This window comes from Prionailurus viverrinus, chromosome C1, assembly GCF_022837055.1.
Source record: "Prionailurus viverrinus isolate Anna chromosome C1, UM_Priviv_1.0, whole genome shotgun sequence".
NCBI lineage: Eukaryota > Metazoa > Chordata > Mammalia > Carnivora > Felidae > Prionailurus > Prionailurus viverrinus.
The window spans coordinates 109513932-109533375 of NC_062568.1; the positions used below are offsets into that span (position 1 = coordinate 109513932).

Here is a 19444-nt window from a genome sequence, read left to right on the forward strand (position 1 = left end):
GCCTCAAATGAGAAGGACCAAAAGACCCCTTGAGGCTCCTACAGGGAGGGTTCCTGCCCCTTCCCGACCTGGGAATGGCCCAGAAGTGAGAAGTCAGAAAAGGGAAGGGGCTGGGGTGGCTGCTGACTCCAGGCCGTGGGGGGCCCCTGAAAGCTGCCTAATTCCACCTGTAGAGAGCAAAATGGGATCTCTCACTCAAGCAGGGGCCTGGGTCAAGCAATAACACAAGCAGTTAAAGATATTGCAGCTAGGAGGTACTGCTAGGACCAGCATCAGCTGACACCCCAGAACTGACAATAATTAGAAACAGAGGAGGGGGCAAGACTGATTAAATCCCTTTAAAAAGGAGAGGATTTTGACCTCTCTATGTCCGACCACTTCAAAAAGGCAGCTACTGCTGAAGGCTCTGCCCAATTGATCCTCAAACAGAACTGCGATCCTTCACTGCTTAAACATAATAAGCAATAAGTGGCATGAACTGTCCTGGACCGGACCAAGGCCAGAGGACTGCATGCCCACAGACTGGCTTCTACACTTTTGTCATCTTGTTTGTTGTATGGTTTGTCTTATGTTCTGCTCTCTGTGTTGGGTAAGAAGCCAAGTTTAATCACTTGGTGAAATGTCATTGAATTTGGAACCCTGAAATTGCTTTATAATAGTGATTAACTTTGCTTTATGATCGAATAAAGCTGACATCGTGGAAAGACACAATTCTGTGTGTGTGCCTTATTAGTGTGTGCATGACACTACCTCACCCTCCTGCTCCTTGGGCAGAAAGGGGAAGCCACCAAGCCCAAAAGGCAGAACCACACACACTTGCATAGGGAGCTCTTTCTCTGTTATAATTTGAATTCAAACCCAAGCTACCAAGGTTCCAAACCCCACACCAGCTATACCATGACCACTACATGCCCCCCATGACCTGCAGTGCTATAGTTGAATCTCAGCATTTGAAGTCAGTAGCAGCTAGAATTGAACCAGTCTCCCTCTCTACCTTCCTTCCTCCCTCTTTCTCTCCTCCTTCCCTCCCCCTTCAATCTGTCCTTTCTCTGTCCCTTTCTTTCCCTCCCTTGCTCTCTCCCTCTTCCTCCTACTCCTGGTTGCCTACCCTCACCTTCTTTCTCCTCTTCAACTTTCTTTTTTACTCCTCTCCTTGCCACCAACACACTCAGACTGAGGCTGCTGCACTGCCATGTTCGGAATAGGAAACCCATTGTCTTTCCAGGTGAAGCCCTCTAGACATCTATAGAACTTTTACCTGGTTCTAAACAGCTGCTAGAATAAAGGTTGTTAAGAGCAGCCAATTTGAAAGACTTTTCACCTGACCCCATCCCAGGGTTCCTCTAAGACTGAAGACTTAAGAGCCCGCAGTAGAGCTCTTAGTACTCCACCCCAGGCCCCATGGCAGAATGTATCCTTCATGGGTGCCTACCTGGTGACAAGCCCTGCTCTGGCCACTTGGTGAGCAAACCCTAGGTCATTGCACCATGAAGCCTCCATTGGAGGCCTGCGGGTGGTGCAGTGGGGGCACAGCTGGTTAGTTCCTTCCCATTATGGGGCCCATGCACCCCATCTTGGGGAGACTTGCTATGAACAAAAAATGGATGAAAGCTGACCAAGAATGGGAAATGTGTGACTTCAGCCTCAGAGGCTACTGGTCTCACCTGGAGCTCACCTGCTTGCAAGACAGTTCAGAGGGCTTGCAAGGTAGGGAGGGCCTTGGGCCCAGGATTTCAATTCACAGTCCCCAGGTCACTCCCTGAAAATGACCCTGAGGCAGCAGCTGCAAATTGGCGACAGTCAGTCCTATTTGGACTTGTTGCCCGATCAGGTCAAGTACTCTTCTGAATCAGAGAACCCAAGAGTCTCTTACTGGAAGAATCACTGCCTAGCTGACCTGTACTGCCCTGGAAATACAGTCCAGTATCTTCCAGCTTTGCCTTCAGGAAAAATATGCTCGTTTATGCAAATTATGCCTTGAGATTAGGCATATCCCTTATCACCCTAGACGCTGATCCTATGACTCAGCCTACCTCACCAGATTATTAACTCCTCGAGAGCAGGGATTCTCATATTTACCCAGTCCTGGATGATAAGCTTTGCATTTGAGACATCTGATAAACATTTGCAGAATTATACGTGCCTGCCTTGGTTTTGACGGAACGCACGCTTAGAAGATTACTTCCTGTAATTGAGAGGTTGTGCCTCCCAGGAGAGTGCAGAAAAGGAAAGAAAAGAAGTGGGAGGTGCAGTGGACAGGGATGTGGGGAGGCCCGTTTAGAATTACTGCACAGCATGCTGCCCCCTTGTGGCCTACCAGCTACAGGTCAGCCCATGACATTCCTTGGATCCCAATTCTTACACTTTTGGCTCTCAAGACCCTTTTACACTAAAAAAAATATTGAAGATACCAAAGAATTTTTGTTTATGTGGGTTATGTGTATTAATACGTATAATATCAGAAATTTTAAAGTCAAAATACTGATTCACTTACACTAGTGTACTAAACCCATATTGACACATTTTTAAATGAAAAATATTTTTCAAAGCAAATGGGTGGTATCACTTTTTACATTTTTGTATACCTCTTTAATGCATGAGTTAAAAGAAGACTCCTGAATTCTCATATTCATTTCTGCATTCAATATGTTTTCTGTGTTGTTTTGGTTGAAGATATGAAGAAAATCCAACCTTACACAGATAAGTAGTTGGAAAGGGGAGGAATATATTAATAGTCTTTAAAAATCAGTGTGGATATTCTTCTTTGATAAGACACCAAAACTCAACAAGTAGAGGTTTCTTAAGGTTAGTTGCAATGTAGAATCTGAAACCATATCAATGAGTCCTTTGTATTCTGTTACATTGAAATCCATTGTCTATTGTGAAATTTGAATGGGTCTTTATTCAGGCATCATTTTGTAAGTTCATATATTGGTCACTGAAAAATATTGATTCACTGAGTTATCCACACTTTCCAAATGCTGACACATTTCAATCTTTAATATGTACATATATAAATCAGATAAATTAATATCACTGATCTTATCAGAAAAGTCTTAAAGTATTGGGAGACTGTCAAACTCATGATAGCCAACACAAATTTTCCAAAAGTCTAATTTTTGTTTGAAAGCTCCAATTTCATTATTGCTAACAAATTTCATTCGTTGTTTTCCTTGAAGTAAAAGGTACACTCTGTTCATTTTTGAGATGTCTGAGATATATACATATATATAGATAGATAGATAGATAGATAGATACACACACACACACATATATGAATATCCATGGGTTGGCTGTTAATTGTTCTTTCAATATACTTGAAATGGTGCTACATGAAAAAAAGTGGCTAGTTCAGCTCACCATGCAGTCACACAAGAACTTTTCCCTGAGACAACTATGTTCAGAGAACATTCAGGAAAGGAGCTGCTCTGGCCAAGAGAAGTGAGTGTGGCTGGGGAGCATAACTGGACCTGAGTCATTCAGAACTTAGCATTTTAGTCCTAAATGCACAGAACCAGAGAGGGACAGCCCACATTCTTTCTCCCTCCTGATGCCATCATACAGAATGGGCCCCTTAGCCCTAAGTATTCGCTGCCTGGGTGCTACTTGCTTCCTCTTGGCAGCCACTGCCTAGTATTCCCATCCCTCCTTCACCAGCCAAGATTCCAATCCCATCCCTGACGTTCTCATTTGCAGGCCCACCTGCAGAAGGGGACCAGTCTCCTCAACTGTGGAACTGGATGCCCCAGAGGTGAGCTTCTCATTGCAAGAACTTTATTACTAGTCAAGGTGGGGATATAGCAGAGGTAAGGAGAAACAGCAAGTCAGCAAAGTTTGGGAAACTGATGGGGTCCCTATAGTATTATCCCAGACTACAGCTAAAGTAGCCCCCTGCTCTCTTTCACACTGCTCCTGGGGCCTTTCTCCCCAGCCTTGGGTCTTGTCGGTTAAATGGGGAGAATGTCATTTAGAAGTGGTTTATTTGTGCAACCCCCCTTTGAGGGGGCTTTTCCAGTTCCCACAGGCCTGAGAGCAAGACTGCAGTCCCACTAAGGGCCACCTGTCTGGATTTGGGGCATTCCCTCAGAAGGGTCCTTTCTGCAGTCTCAGGAGGCTGCCCCCACCCCCTGGGAGGTGAGAGCTGTGCAGGTCCTTGCAGAGATATTCCCCTCATGGGAAGTGAGCTTGGAGTGGGTGAGGGACCAGGTGTTCTTGGTGGGGCTGGTGGATGCATGGGCCAAAATAAGTACTAGTGATGATAGCACATTGTGGATATCCACATTGTGGATAGAACATTGTGCCTTCTGGAATGTACCTTTCTGTTCCTCTGCCTCCATCCTACCTGTGCAGGTGGCCCTGGTGGAAGGAGGGTGGGGCAGTGGCCCCCATCCACAATCTTGACACTCCTGGAGCAGGTCTGTCTTGTTGGGGATGAAAAGTTTTCCTCTGCCTTTCAAAGTTCATTAAATGGACTAAAAATTAAATTGACATGAGACAGATTAATAGGAGAAAATCAAGGAAAGCTTAAGAAATTGTATACTTCCTATATATACATGGCAGAGCCCCAGGAAAACTGAGTAACTCCCTGAAATGGCCAAAGCCATCACCTTAAATACCATCATTAACTAAAGACAAAAGATGTTGGGGGCAGGAATTCAGTTGTGGGAGGTTCCCAGGAAAAGTACAGCAAACAAGGGCAAAGTTAAGCAGATATAAGTTATTGCTTTCTCCAGTGATAGCAGCTTCTGGAGATTGACAGTCACACCTGCATCCTAGTGCTGAAGGAGACACCCTTGCAAGTGGAGATTTCCCTATTCATGTAAGTGTCTCTTACAAAAGTGTGACTTCTTGGTTTTCAGAACTTCTCATGGCTCTTGTGTATTTCCTTATAAAATAACCAGCCTGGAATAACCAATATGCCAAAAAGGCGTATCTTAGGGTAGCAAAGTTTGACCCACTCAAGGCCAAGAAGTTCCCAGATGTTGGATTGGCTGGGCTTCCCAAAGGCTGGGGATGAGGAAGCAGCTCAGGGAGCCTTGGGCAATTATGCTCTTTCCCAGGGAGGCGGAACCTGGGCTTATTCACAGGGTGACGCCTTGCTCTCAGTTTGAGTCTGGTCTCTCCCAGTTACTCTGGGTGCCCTGCACGGAGCCTCCTGGAAGCCTCAGAACTCTGTCCCCTCTTCACCTTCTATTAGGAACCCAGGTGTTCTTCTTCTATCCAGAAAGCCAGGACCCAGGTGCTCCCTTACCAGGGAGGGAGTGCCCTCTGGTGAGAGGCGTCCTAAAGGCCTGGGAGGTGGCAGCTGGAGGAGAGCAGGGCCAGAAGCCAAGTCTGAAGGAAGGAACTGCCAGCCAATGAAGGGCGGGCTGCCTGTACCCTGACCTGTGGGGCTGGGACAGCATGGGACCCATAGGTATTTCTGAGTGTGAGTATGAGTGTGTTCCTTGTTGAGAAGCCCTCTCCCTTGGAAGGGACTGGACTCTTCTATCTGGCTAAAATATTAATATGGTGGAGAAAGTTCCTTGATCTTCCCTTTTGAACTCTTCCTCCAAATAAAAAAATTCTATTTTAAATTACACTAAATGAGTTTAGTTCTACCATGCCTGGATCTTTCCTGCCAAGGTTGTGTGTCCTGGAGTTAACTCTACTCAATTTCTTTCCTTTCTGTCTAGCTCTGAATCCCTATTGATTATGTTTCACTTGGTCCTTATTCTGCTATTGCATCTTTATTTTAAGGATACAGAATGCATAGCAGTGTGAACCAAGGCAGATGAACTCTGGCACCAGGCAGGGTTGTGATTAGAGGTGAGGGTGGGAGGTGCCACTAGTCTCTGCCCTGGTGTGATGAGGGGCTGGGCTCAAGCCTTGTAATTTCAGCTGTGTGATGTGACAAGCTCAGGACAGCATTTGCCACTTAAACACTCATGGTTGGGAAAGTACCATGAGCAAGTGACCAGGATCCAAACCTTCTGTTGACCAGAATTGTTTGCTGGTTTCTAAATAGCTTTGCAAAAGGCCAACCTGTTTTCTGGGAGGCCAGTCACAGGGCTCCATATTGGACAAGCTAATCCTTACCTCTCATTTGGCTAAAGAGGAAGGCTGACACTTTCCCACATGTTTCCTACTCTCATCTGCAATTGGCTCATTTCCTCTTAAGTGACAGTTTTTCCCAAATGAATGGAATACTGGGTATTATTAACCAAGAGATTGCGGGTCCTGATCCAGGAAGTTCCTATATGCTCAGGTCTTAAAACATGGTTCTAAACATTTTCCATCTGGGGACTACTGATTATAATATAAAAACTCTGGAGGACAATGATATACCTCATTTTATCTGAAACTTCCCTCTCTCATTTCTCAGTAGGATAACCAGGAGAAAAGTTGATGTTTGTTGTCATCTTGGGGAACTGGTATTTCATTTTGATTGAGCATAAGCAAGCAATTCATTTCTGCCCAAGAGAGCCAAAAAGATTCCTGCAGCTAGAAGAGACCACAGAGATACTGGGGTTTAACCTCTTGGGCCCACGTTGAGAATCTCCAGCATCAAAAACTTGGACAGACTGTGGCAAAGTTCCAGGCAGAGGCTGTGGAGACATACCTGGGTATGAATCCTGATCTGCCACTACTGGTTGGGTAACTTTGGGCAAGAGCTGCTAGCACCCTCAACTTTACTGAGCACCTGCTGAGGGTTAGGCTCTGTGCTGAGGACCCTGAGACCTCTAGGCAGGTGCTGGCTCTCAGTTTGGTTGAGAGGCAGGCAGGAGTGCCATGCAGTGGGGTGGGTAGCCTGTTTGAGGAGTGAGCACAGCTGGGTTAACTGTTGACATCTCTTCCAGGGCCAAGGCCCACACTAACCCTGTTGGCACCCTGGGACCACATGAGGATGCTGCTGTGGCTTCTTATTTTCCCTGCTTGGGATTTTGGGGCTTGGGGTGAGTTTTCTTTCATTGGGTCAGAAGTGCTTTTCGTACTAATTGTAAGTCATCCTCCTTATCGCTCACTGATTGTTCCTTCTGGCCAGTCCTTGGCTCCCCATTAGAGCCTAGCTCAGGTGTCCCCTGCCCTACTGAGAGTGGCGCCAGTCCTCAGTAGTCTCCTCAGTCTGCCCAGCACACCTTGGCTTTAGTTTCATGGTCATGAATTTGCTCCTTGATGATTTCACAGAAGGACAGAATGGAGGCCCTTAGTGACCTTGACTTACAGACAAGGATATGAGCTGGGCTCCATTGCAGTAGTGACTTATCCAAGGTCATCTGACAGCTTTGGAGAGGTCACCAAGTATAGTGGCAGTGAACGCAGCTTGGGTCAGACAGCCTAGGTTGGAACCAAGCCCATGGCTTAAACCCATAGCATCTTAGACAAGTAACTTAACTTCTTTGAGCCTTAGTTTCTCCTCTGTGTTGAGGGAGCGGTTAATTTTCTTTGCTTATCACATATACGTGTTTTAAGCCACAGATCTGGTAAGGCTCTTGAAAGTGCTTGGTAAACTATAGAGCTGCCCTGTGGGAGGTGATGTTGGTGACACTGCTGGTTCTAGTAGGTTTTGCTCCTATGATCTCTGGTACTAAACAGGCAGAGGAGAATGAGGCATGTTGATGATGACTAATCCTCAGTTAATCCCATCTCAAAAATCTAGTTTGTGAGGTCAGTCACAACAATCTGCAAATTTCTGTATTTCAAGAACCTTGTCTGGATCAATACATGCTTGATACATGTGTACATGTTACTACCAAATAATGATGACCACCTTGGTATGTGACCCTCTGATCTGAACAAAGGTATGTAGGTGAGCCAGGAGAGCTAGAGCTGCTCAGACGAGGGGGCAGGAGAGATGGCAATTCCCCTGGAATGGAGGGGATTTGGGAGGGCATGAAGGTCTCACTGGGGCAGATGTGGGAGGCAGAGGTGGGGTGAAGCCAGAAACATCTGTAGTTCTCTTTTGTGTTGTTTCCTAGAAGATGTCAGGGGACTTGGGGGAGTGGAGAGGCTGTGGACTTTGGGGTGGGGATGTCGAGTCTATTCCTCTTCACTGGTCCAGGTATTCTCCAAGGACCAGCACTAAGTGCAATGTTCCTTTGCAGGGGATTCCCCACTGTTCTCCTGGAATGAAACCCAAGCCAGAGGATTATCAGAGGGGCTTCTAGACTTTTTTGTTGGCATCTCTCAGCTCATTCACAAGGGTCAAAATGGTGAGGTGGTTTGGGGTTAGCTAGGGATCCTCAGGTAGCCAGAAGTGTTTCTTGGGACTTAATTATACTTGGGCTGGGTTGGTAGGTGGGGTTGAATCCCACAAAGCTCCCATGGATTGCCATGAATCCTCAGGCAAAGGTGGGTTCCAGGAAGGAGGGAAAACCCAGGGACTAAGAACAAGGCCCCCAGTCTTCAGCTGTCAGTAGAAGGGTAGAGACACCCTATCCCTCAGAAAGCTCCCAGATGCTTCCAACATAAAGATAGTAAGTGAGTCCTCAGGGGTCCTGGGGTCCTGTGCAGGGCTCTCAGCCCTGTCTACAGTGCATTTTCACATGGGAGAAAGACATGTACCTGATGCTCAGGGAACTTCCTAAGGGCTCGAATCTGAGGAGAGAAACAGAGCTTTCCTCAGAGAGTCACCGTTCTGAGGGGAGGCCCAGACAATAGACAGGTCAGAGACCCAGGGAAAATGCCAGTGAGGACAATGCATTCATACTGGGGTGCTTTAAGAGATGGCAGCTCAGAGTCCCATGGTTAGCACAGAGTGTCACAGGGGCTACTTTCTGGAGGTGGGAAGTGCAAAGCAGGCCAGGGTAGGGCTGAGGGGGGTTTGTCCTTTAGGATATACAATGAGGGAGTGTATGAAAACCAAGACAGCTTTACTTCTAATGCTGATGTAGAGTCTGCATGGGGACTGCTTTTAGCCAGAATAGACTATGGAGATGAGTAGGGGGGCTGTGGGTGGTGGAGGCATCCAGGGGATGCTCCCAGGCCTGCAGAAGAAATAGTAGTGCTTGCTGTATGCCATCCTGTGGTCCCCTTGCAGAAGCTCCCACCATTGTCTCCCGCAAGGAGTGGGGAGCGAGATCACAGACCTGCAGGGCCCAGCTGACACAACCTGTGGCCTATGTCATCATGAACCAGCTCACAGGGATGGAGTGCCAGGAGCAGGATGTTTGCAGCCAGAGGCTTCGGGGCTTTCAGTCCCATTCTGTCTACACCAAAGGCTGGTGCGACGTGGTCTACAAGTAAGCAAATGGGTGGGTCCTGGGGCCACATTCAAGTCTGCCTCTGAGGGGGCCACCCAATTTCCCTCATCTAGTTTCCCATCTTCCCATTCATGTTGCTTTTATAATGGATAAAAAATGTTAAAACAAATGAACAAAATCCAGAATCCTCAGAGGTGTTTAGGAAGGATGGCTCAGAGCCATTTATTCAAAGATGGTCTCAGACACTGGAGGATTCTGGAATAAGTAAGGGAGGTTGTGTAATAACTACAGTTGCCCATGGAGCATGTAGAATATTACAGTTTACAAAGGTCTTCACAAGCATTACCTAGGCCCTCCCATCCACTCTGAGGAATGGGTGAGAGAATGGGAGAACTTTACCACCCCCTGTGTCAAAGGTACGGATGCCATGGTCTAGAGAAGACAGAGAATTTGTTAAGTTAGGGAGTGGGACCTAGAGCTGTTTCCAGACTGCCTACTGATCCAGCAGTCTACACAAAGACAGTGAGGAGCATTCTCCCACTGGGTTCCTTGGAGGGCCACGTCACACTGAGGTCTGATCTCACAGGGAATGGTGGTGGGGATCGAGAGGGGAGAGCCCCATGTTAAAACAAATGTGATGTTGGGGCGCCTGGGTGGCGCAGTCGGTTAAGCGGCCGACTTCAGCCAGGTCACGATCTCGCGGTCCGTGAGTTCGAGCCCCGCGTCGGGCTCTGGGCTGATGGCTCAGAGCCTGGAGCCTGTTTCCGATTCTGTGTCTCCCTCTCTCTCTGCCCCTCCCCCGTTCATGCTCTGTCTCTCTCTGTCCCAAAGGTAAATAAACGTTGAAAAAAAAAATGTGATGCATGGAGAGATCCTGAGGTTGTGTATCAAGTGTCCACTCAGGATTACCAGTGGAGGCCCAGAAACTCTTCCTTTCCCCCTTAATAATGAGGATAAGAGCGCCTGGGTGGCTCATTTGGTTCAGCATCTGACTTGTTTTCAGCTCAGGTCATGATCTCATGGTTTGTGAGATGGAGCGAGCTTCAGTCATTGGGCTCTGCACTGACAGTGGTGATCCTGCTTGGGACTCTCTCTCTTCCTCTCTCTCTGCCCCTCTCCACATGCACACCCACTATCTTTCTCTCAAAATAAATAAATATAAACTTAAAAAAATTTTTTATGAGGATGTGTATATAGACACACATAATCTCCAGTTTGTATGGTACAGCTGAGTGTTGCCATAAGGGACAGTTCACATTGGACTAACCAAAGGCTGCTGAAGAGTGACAGAGATACTTACTGAAAGTCTGGGCAGCAAAGTCTTCCCAATCAGTGGGCATACTAAGGCCCCACCCGATCCCCAGGCCATGTCAGTGCAGGGTGGGAGGTGGGCTCACCTCCATTCAGAGTCTTTAGGCATCCTTGAGAAAGTGTTCTTTCTGTGTTCCATTTGCTATGGAAACTCACAGTCTATTAAAAGTAGAATATGGCAAGAGCTGTGAAAACATAATTTCTGAAGAGTGTAGTTGGGAAGTGGAGAGTAAGAAAGTTAGAGAGACAGAAAGGAGGCAGGAGGTAGAGCAAAATAATAGATATATTGTTTTTAAAAGAAACTGAAAAAAAGGAATATTCTAAACAAATTTCTGTGATACAGAAGAGCTTACAGGTATTCCTAAGGAGAAACTGAAGATAAAGCCAATATTAAGGGATTCCTGAACTCCAACTGTTTATTTTATTTATTTATTATTATTATTTTTTAATGTTTATTTTTGACAGAGAGAATTACAGAACATGAGAGGGGGAGGGGCAGAGGGAGAGGAAGACACAGAATTTGAAGCAGGCTCCAAGCTCTGAGCTGTCAGCACAGAGCCCGATGCAGGGCTCAAACTCACAAACCACGAGATCATGACCTGAGCTGAAGTCAGACGCTCAACCGACTGAGCCACCCAGGCACCCCTTCAGTTGTTTATTTTAAATGTTCATGTGCTTTCTCCTATAATTAAAAAATAGGATGAATGAGTTCTCATTGCCCTGGAAAAGTGTTGAAATAATGTTCTCAGGTGTTTAAGAGTCACACATTTGAATTCCACTTTGAACCAACTGAATATATTTTTTTAATTTTTTAAAAATGTTTATTTATTTTTGAGAAAGAGTGAGACAGAGCATGAACAGGGGAGGGGCAGAGAAAGAGAGAGAGGGAGACACAGAATCTGAAGCACACTCCAGGCTCCGAGCTGTCAGCACAGAGCTGGATGAAGGCTCGAACCCATGAACTGGGGGATCACGACCTGAGCCGAAGCCGGATGCCTAACTGACTGAGCCATGCAGGCACCCTAGAACCAACTGAGTATTTTTTAATTAAAAAATTTTTTTACCTTTATTTATTTTTGAGAGACAGAGAGACAGAGCACAAGTGGGGAGGGGCAGAGAGAGGACACAGAATCCAAAGCAGGCTCCAGGCTCTGAGCTGTCAGCACAGAGCCCAATGCAGGGCTCGAACTCACAAACCATGAGATCATGACCTAAGCTGAAGTTGGACGTTCAACCGAGCCACCCAGGCGCCCCACCAACTGAGTATTTTTAAAGTGAGGTTCTGGGACACACAAGTAAGCTAAGTCACAACATAATTTAAAGTATATTCCCACATCTCTTGGAAATTTAAATGGGTTATCTATGTCCCACTGTTAGGTAATTAAAACATAGTACTTATTGATGAGCGTTTAAAACACTTTTCCACTCTGAGGGTGGGTGAGAGGTCTTTAATTTGCCTTTAAATCCATGTTTCCTTGCCCTGCAGCTTCCTGATTGGGGACGACGGCAGGGTGTATGAAGGTGTCGGCTGGGATGTCCAAGGCATGCATACCCAGGGCTACAACAACATCTCCCTGGGAATTGCCTTCTTTGGCAATAAGATAGGTAACGGTTGTCCCCTCGGACCTTCTGCCAGAGAGTTTTCCACACTCTCTTCCTCCACTCCCTTGTCTTAACACTCTTGTCTCTCCAGTCTACAACATACTGGTCCTCTCTAACCATCACCCTTCTCTCTCTCTGTCTCTCTTTTAATGTTTATTTTTGAGAGAGAGAAATAGAGCATGACTGGGGGAGGGGTGGGGGGGGAGACACAGAATCCAAAGCAGGCTCTAGCCTCTGAGCTGCCAGCACAGACCCTGATGCAAGGCTCAAACCCACGAACTATGAGATCATGACCTCAGCTGAAGTCAGACACTTAACCAACTGGGCCACCCAGGTGCCCCATCCCTTCTTTTGAGTTCTTTTCTCCCTTGGATTCTATGATATAGCTTTTTTGTTGTTGTTCTCTTCTTCCTCTCTGGTCTGCACTCCTGTTTGGTAGCTGAAGCCACCACTGACACCGCTTAAGCTCTCAGTTCTTACCATCACTTCTGGAGTCTGATGTTGTATGGCACTGAATCTATACCTATGGATGGCAGAGGCAGAAAAACATGGCTTCTCTCTTGCTGGAACAGCAGAACCCAGCCAGAGCTGGCAGCAATGAGGTCTGGGAAATGTAGTTTGAGGTTTCTAGCCCCTGCGAAACAGAGGAGGGCTCAAGAAAAAAATGGAGTTAAGAGCTAGTAAGTGAATAACTGGAACCTGCCAGGATCCTCATTTGCCAACTGGGGCTAGGAATAGCATTTATCTTGGAGGTTTTCAGTGAGAATTATATGAGTTAATGGATATAAAGTGCACTTGCCACATGCCTGATTGTGGGAGTTCCTAAATTCTGTTCCCTTTTCCCGCATGCTAAGGCATACCTGATTTAGTCAAGTTGGCCTTCCTTTGCATGTAGCTTTAATTGCTGCCCAGCTCTTTCACCTAGAGATGGAGTATAAATAAGGTCCTAGTTTGGCAATTGGAAGAGGTCACCAATTTGGCTTCTAAGAGCTCTGTCCAAGTAGCTCCTTGTCTCTTAGGCCCCATTTTGGCTACTGGATTTGTTTCCTGTCTTCCAATCTATCAGTTATTCAGACCTAGGTGACTTCTTATCCTCTCCCAGGTCTAGATCAGGATGGAATGTCTTGCTGACAGTTCTTGGTCCCACGTTATCCTCTTTTAGGAAGCAGTCTAAGCCCTGCTGCCTTATCAGCTGCAGAGGACCTGATATCCTATGCCATCCAGAAGGGTCATCTGTCACCCAGGTATATTCAGCTACTCATCTTGAATGAAGAGGTCTGTCTGGTCCCTCAAAAGCCAGTGATGCCTAGGAAAGGTAAGACCCTCAATCTTGCCTTACCTTCCTGCCAGTTATCACTCAACCACATTAGGGAATGCTGTGTCCTATTGGTGTTCACTGGCTTCTTGGATCAAGAACACCTCATGCTGAGATCCAAAAAATTCTGACAGGCTAGCTTCCTGGCCTCCTCTCCTTCCCACTAGTGTGATATAGCCGTGAGACCATTCTTGTTAGCAATATGTATGTGCACACACTTTCATTCAAGCAACAAATATTAACTGAATACGAGGCACTATTCTAGGAACTGAGAACACAGCTGTGAACAAATATACAAATCTGCACATTTCAGTGAAGAAAGAAAATGAAGAACTCAACAAGTAAAATACATATGATGTCAGATTGCATCAAAACTATGGAGAAAAAGGAACCATGATAATGGGATGGGGTAAACATTTATACAGTTTTGTGTATAGCAGGTGAGTACACACACATACACACACACACACAGCATTCTAAGAGCAAAACCCAGCCATCCTGCAGCATGACCACACACCGAGAAAAACGAGTCAGCAGGTAACACTGACATCAGAGTGAATATTCCAAGAAGTAGGGTAATAAAAATCATGTGCTATTTTGGAGTGAGCAAGCAGTGACCTAAAAACAGTACAATATATCTAGCTTTCTGCTAGAGTGGACCTTTTCTTGGACTCAAGGATATTTTTATTAAGCTTTTTTTTAAACTAAGTTTTTAATAAAATGCTTCTGGCTTTCAGATGGATGCTATCTTCAATAATGATATTTTTAGCATTTGTAGAGTTTTTTATATATTTTGAATTATTTCCATATACACATGATCAGTTCAGAGTCACAGCTGATTTCTTCACATTGTCATGTTTCATAGGTCCACACACCTGCATAAATGTGCAATATATCAAGTAGGTAGGCAATACATCAAGCAGGTAGGCATACTTTGTCTTTTGAATAAAATGGCCATGCCTCTGTACAATCAACAGTCCTTCCCCTTATGTTCATATAATGATTTCCACAGTTGTTATCAGAACCTATAAATTTTTGCCTCTGTCCCTTAGCTCCAGGCACATGACCCAGAAAGTTCCTGTCTGGACTTTCCTAAATTCCAAATCTTGAGCTTACATCAGGAAGTGGCAATGGGTGCCAGAGGTTGGGGAGACTGAGAAGGAATCCAGTCTGCAGTTATGAGTTTGCCCATAAGTAGGTGTGTTCCCATGCTCTTGGTTTTTTACCTTACCACAGCTTGCCCCAACATCATTTCACGGTCAGTATGGGAAGCCAGAGAGACACACTGCCCTAAAATGAGCCTCCCAGCGAAATATGTCATCATCATCCACACCGCTGGTACAACCTGCAATGTATCCATGGATTGCCATATTCGTGTCCGAGATATACAATCCTTCCACATGGACACACAGCACTTCTGTGACATTGGATATCAGTAAGTGGGATTGAAAACATGCCCTCCTCTTGTTGGGATGAGCACTGGGTGTTGTATGGAAACCAATTTGACAATAAATTAATGTTAAAAAAGAAAAGAAAACATGCCCTTCTATTCTTCAGGACTGTAGGAGGAAGGCTGGGGAAGGAGCTGATATTTATTGAACCCTTCTTTGGTAGTGGGTGCTTCATATAAAACATCACATTTTATTCAAGCAAGTCTCTGGACTGAGTATCAGTTAGATCATAGCTAAGGGTTAGTTATCTCTCCTGGGCATATTCTCTATGAGTGGTTGGGAAGACTCTGAAAAGACATTAACAACAATAATGATAAAGCAAGACCATGAGACCCTTACGGAAGGCCATTGGAGGATTGTGCCTTTTTATGCAATCCCTTCCAACCACTCAGGGTCACAGGCCCTACTCACCTCCTACCTTACTCTGGCCCAACCTCAAACTTGCTCCCTCTGATGTTAGAATCCTATAATAACTCTGGTATAGTTTACTCCATTTTATAGATACGCAAAGTTTTCACCTTCCTGGGCCTCTTTTGCCTCATCTCTGCAACAGGAACAATAATACCTTATCTATTTGAAGATACAGAGTGAAGTAAAAATGTTCTTTTTTGGTTCCTTTAATGCCAGATCTATAATAAAGAAACACATTAAGTTAGTGGAATGGCAGAAGCCACTTGGAAGATGACTTGGAATTTTCATGGAAAGAATTTAGGTTTAGCATATGATAAATTTCAATTACTCATCCATGACTTAGTTACAATAAAACCATAGTCTCAGATAGATATGTGTCTTTTGCATATGTGTCATTCTGGGCTGGTTGCTGTTCTCCTTTTAACTCCCATTTTAAAAGTAGCCTTTGCCATCTAGATGTCTTCTTTAAAGAAATGTCTGTTCATATCTCCTGCCTATTTCAAATTGGATTATTTATTTTTTTGGTGTTGAGTTGTATAAGTTCTTTATATACTTTGGATACTAACCCTTTATTGTATATGTCATTTGCAAATATCTTCTCCCATTCCATATGTTGTCTTTTAGTTTTGTTGACTGTTTCCTTCTCTATGCAGCTTTTATTTTGATGTAGTCCCAATAGTTTATTTTTGCTTTTGTTTTCCTTGCCTCAGGAGACATATCTAGAGAGATGTTGCTATGGCCGATATCAGAGAAATTACTGCCTATGCTCTCTTATAGTATTTTTATGGTTTCAGGTCTCAGATTTAGGTATTTAATCAATTTTAAGTGGAATTTAAGAAACAAAAAAATAAACAAAAGAAAAAGAAGATAGATAAACCAAGAAACAGACTCTCAATTATTGAGAACAAACTGATGGTTTGTTACCAGAGAGGAGTTGGATGGGGGATGGGTAAAACAGGTGATGGGGATTAAGAGTACACTTATGATGGGCACTGAGTAATGTATAGAATTGTTGAATCACTATTTTGTACAACTGAAACTAATATAACACTATATGTTAAATGTACCAAAATTAAAATTAAAGACTTAATTAAAAAATTAAAAGCAGCCTTTGCAAACAGGAGGAAACAGTTGCTGCATTTTGCAGGATTTCCCACAGCCTTGCTATGATTAATTAGCACAGACGAGAGAGTTGTTCATAAATTTGGAAATTCCAAATGGCAAATGCTCAGGGAATGTTAGTTTTCCTTTTTCATTCAGTCTTCAAGGACTTCATCTTCATTCCTTGATTTTACGGTATCTCCCTTTCATTCCAGCCTCATGGTGTGTTATCTCTAACATTGAATGGGCTCCAGTTAAGACCTTCTTGATCACCATTTTCTAACATTTTAACCAATATTTATTGAGTGTTTGCTATGTGCCTGGTGCTTGGCAAGATAGATATGGCTCCTTCCCTCATGGAGTACTACAGAGAAGACAGTGAATAGTAATGACAATCCTTCATGTTAGACACTGTGACAGATAAGGAACAGGATAGGCAGAGGATGATCTTCTAACAAGACTTTGGTGGAGTTGGCAGTAATAGGAAAGGGCTTCCAGAGGGAGGGGTATCAAGGCTCTGATGTGGGTAAGGAATGGGGATTAGTGGGGCAAATAAGGGTGAGGAGTGCTCCAGGTAAGGGGAGCAGCATGCTCTCTGGGGTCCAGAAAGGGCATATCCTTGAGGAACTAAAGGAGCTTAATTCATATCTAAAAATACATTTCAGCAAGAGGACTGGTGAGAGGTAAGGCTGGAGAAGCCAACAGGGACCATATCAGAAGAACTCAGACAGACTGACTCTATTTGAAAGGCAACTGGAAGTCATGCCTAATGATTGGATTTGTATTTTAGCAAAAGCACTTGAGGTGCTGTTTCAGGAATGGATTAGAAGGAGGTAAACCTCTGGGCAGGGAGCTATTGAAGTAATCCAGACAACAGGTTATGGTGACTTGGAGCAGTATGATAGCAGTTGGCATAGAGAAATGGAGGAATCAAGGTCAGAGATATAGCCACGTATCCTGATAAACCATGACCAATGATTGGATGGGACTGGGAGAGGGAGAGAGAGGGGGAGGCAGTAAGATGATGTCCACTTTTTTGGCTGAGAAAATTGCAGAAGATGGGTTCATTTGGACATGTTGATTTTTATAGATAGTAATTAAAGCCATTGGACTGGGCAACTGTCCCAGGAGACTTGCTGAGTGACAAGAGAGAAGGGGAAGGCCAGAATCCTGAAGAGCACCATATTTTAGGAAAAGGAGGTGGGTGGAAGAGAGCCCTAGGTGGGGGGAGCAGCAGAGTAGAGGAAAATAGGAGGGTGTGGGCTCCTGGAAGCGCTGGGGTGAGAACATTTAAAGAAGAGTGTGGCTAACAGGGTCAATGTAACCAGAACAAAAACAAGTTTCCATTGTATTAGTATCAAGACAGTCACTGGTCACCTTGGTGGTGTCAGACTCAGTGGAGTTGTGGGAACAAAACCATGTTGGAATGGGCGGAAGTTGCTGTTATTGCTTGTGATTATCTTCACTTCTTGGGTTCAGCGATTATGGAGTTTTTGTTGTTGTTGCTGTTGTTTGGTCTCATACACATTGGCACATAAGAGATGTTCACTCTATACCTGATAAATGGAAGAAAGACTGAATTAATGATTTAAGGGGTGAATGAAGCTAATTCTCCTTCCAGGAGTAATTTTCTCTATTTTCCTTTGTCCAACCCCAGCTTCCTGGTGGGACAGGATGGTGGTGTGTATGAAGGAGTTGGCTGGCATATCCAAGGCTCTCACACCTATGGCTACAATGATATTGCCTTAGGAATTGCCTTCATAGGCAACTTTGTAGGTAAGGGGTGAGCATGAAGCAGAGAACATTCTAGGGGGATGAAGTTTAATATACAATGTCTGGGAAGCATGGGGGAAAAGGCAACATTGAGGTACTTGGCAGTGTGTTTAGAACATTTCAGATTTAAAGTGGACTCTCAATATAGGACACAGGTCCCCCAGAGTCCCTGCCAGGCAGAACTTTCCCCCAAATTCACCTGTCCCCATACTCAGCCCTGTCTTTATAGCCATACGCAAGGCAAGCATGGATCAAGAGAGAACACCATCCTTTGCAAATATGGTGTTTTTCTGGCTCATTTGGCAAATGTATTCTCCTCCCTGGTGAATGTTGGGGAGCCCCACTGCCTGCTATGGCAAAGCAGTGGATGGTCCAGTGGTGCCATGTCTGCCTCACGGTGCTTGCTGAGGAGTGTTGTGTTGTACTGGAGCTCTCTTCTAGAGTAGTTTTGAACTTTCTGGAAGGAGCTTTGCAAGGAGGAATCAGAGAACAAAATGACTTTGTTTTCTCTTTGTGCTTGGCTGCCACAATTAATGTGAATTTGTTGGTTATGGTAGTGGTAGGTATGGTAGGGGTGGGGACAGTGGGAAACTGGAATCTAGGAGCTTGTCCCTTCCCTAAGCATGTAACCTTAAGACCCTAAAACTGATGGGAAAATGTGTTTTGCAGAAAAGCCGCCCAATGCTGCAGCCCTGGAGGCAGCCCAGAACCTGATCCAGTGTGCAGTGGACAAGGGGTATTTAACTCCCAACTACCTGTTGGTGGGGCACAGTGATATTGTCAATACACTGTCTCCTGGGAAAGCTTTGTACAACATCATTAAGACTTGGCCTCATTTCAAACACTGAAGGAGCCCCTGCTCCTTCTGAGATTGCTTCTCCTACCGGGCTACTAGGTCTCCCCTGTCCTCACCCTCTATCCTGACTCAACACCTGGTGTTGTCCCCTCCATGTCAGCCCCATCCTGCCCCTCCTTTCTCATGTTAGGATGATCCTCTCCTGCTAGCACCACCCGCCAGCAGCCCCAAACCCTAGAGCTGGGCATACCCAGCCTTTGAGTGAGCCCCACCTTCCTCACTCCTCATTTTCTCCTCCCCTGGGCACCCAGCTCCTAAGCCAGGTGGGAAGATGGGCTGATCCTTGTTTGACTTCTCATTCCCTCTCTGGCTGCCCCTCTGCCCCATGTACCTTCCCCTGCCATCTACCCAGCAGGGTAGATGATAATGTTTTCATTAAAGTTTGTGGAGCTATGGTTATTCTTGTTGCTATTGCTGTGACTTTGTCCCAGGCAATAGCTTG

The 19444-nt window shown here is 45.1% G+C and overlaps 1 protein-coding gene across 1 annotated transcript; it reads left to right on the forward strand.

Annotated features, from left to right (window-relative positions):
• Nucleotides 1-6557: 6557 nt before the first annotated feature.
• On the forward strand, nucleotides 6558-18994 carry PGLYRP3 (peptidoglycan recognition protein 3). The gene is made up of 9 exons (XM_047873734.1): nucleotides 6558-6605; nucleotides 6840-6935; nucleotides 8085-8192; nucleotides 9020-9221; nucleotides 11980-12098; nucleotides 13258-13410; nucleotides 14647-14845; nucleotides 18031-18149; nucleotides 18816-18994. The coding sequence occupies exons 2-9, from the start codon at nucleotides 6881-6883 to the stop codon at nucleotides 18992-18994; spliced, it is 1134 nt and encodes a 377-aa protein (XP_047729690.1). The 5' UTR covers nucleotides 6558-6605; nucleotides 6840-6880.
• The last annotated feature ends 450 nt before the right edge of the window (nucleotides 18995-19444 follow it).

Excerpts from the sequence above, each read along its gene's own strand:
- PGLYRP3 (XM_047873734.1), top strand. The coding sequence starts at position 6,881 with ATGAGGATGCTGCTGTGGCTTCTTATTTTCCCTGCTTGGGATTTTGGG. Across the intron at positions 13,411-14,646 it reads GCCAGTGATGCCTAGGAAAG|CTTGCCCCAACATCATTTCA; the intron begins GTAAGACCCTCA and ends ACCTTACCACAG. Across the intron at positions 18,150-18,815 it reads CTTCATAGGCAACTTTGTAG|AAAAGCCGCCCAATGCTGCA; the intron begins GTAAGGGGTGAG and ends TGTGTTTTGCAG.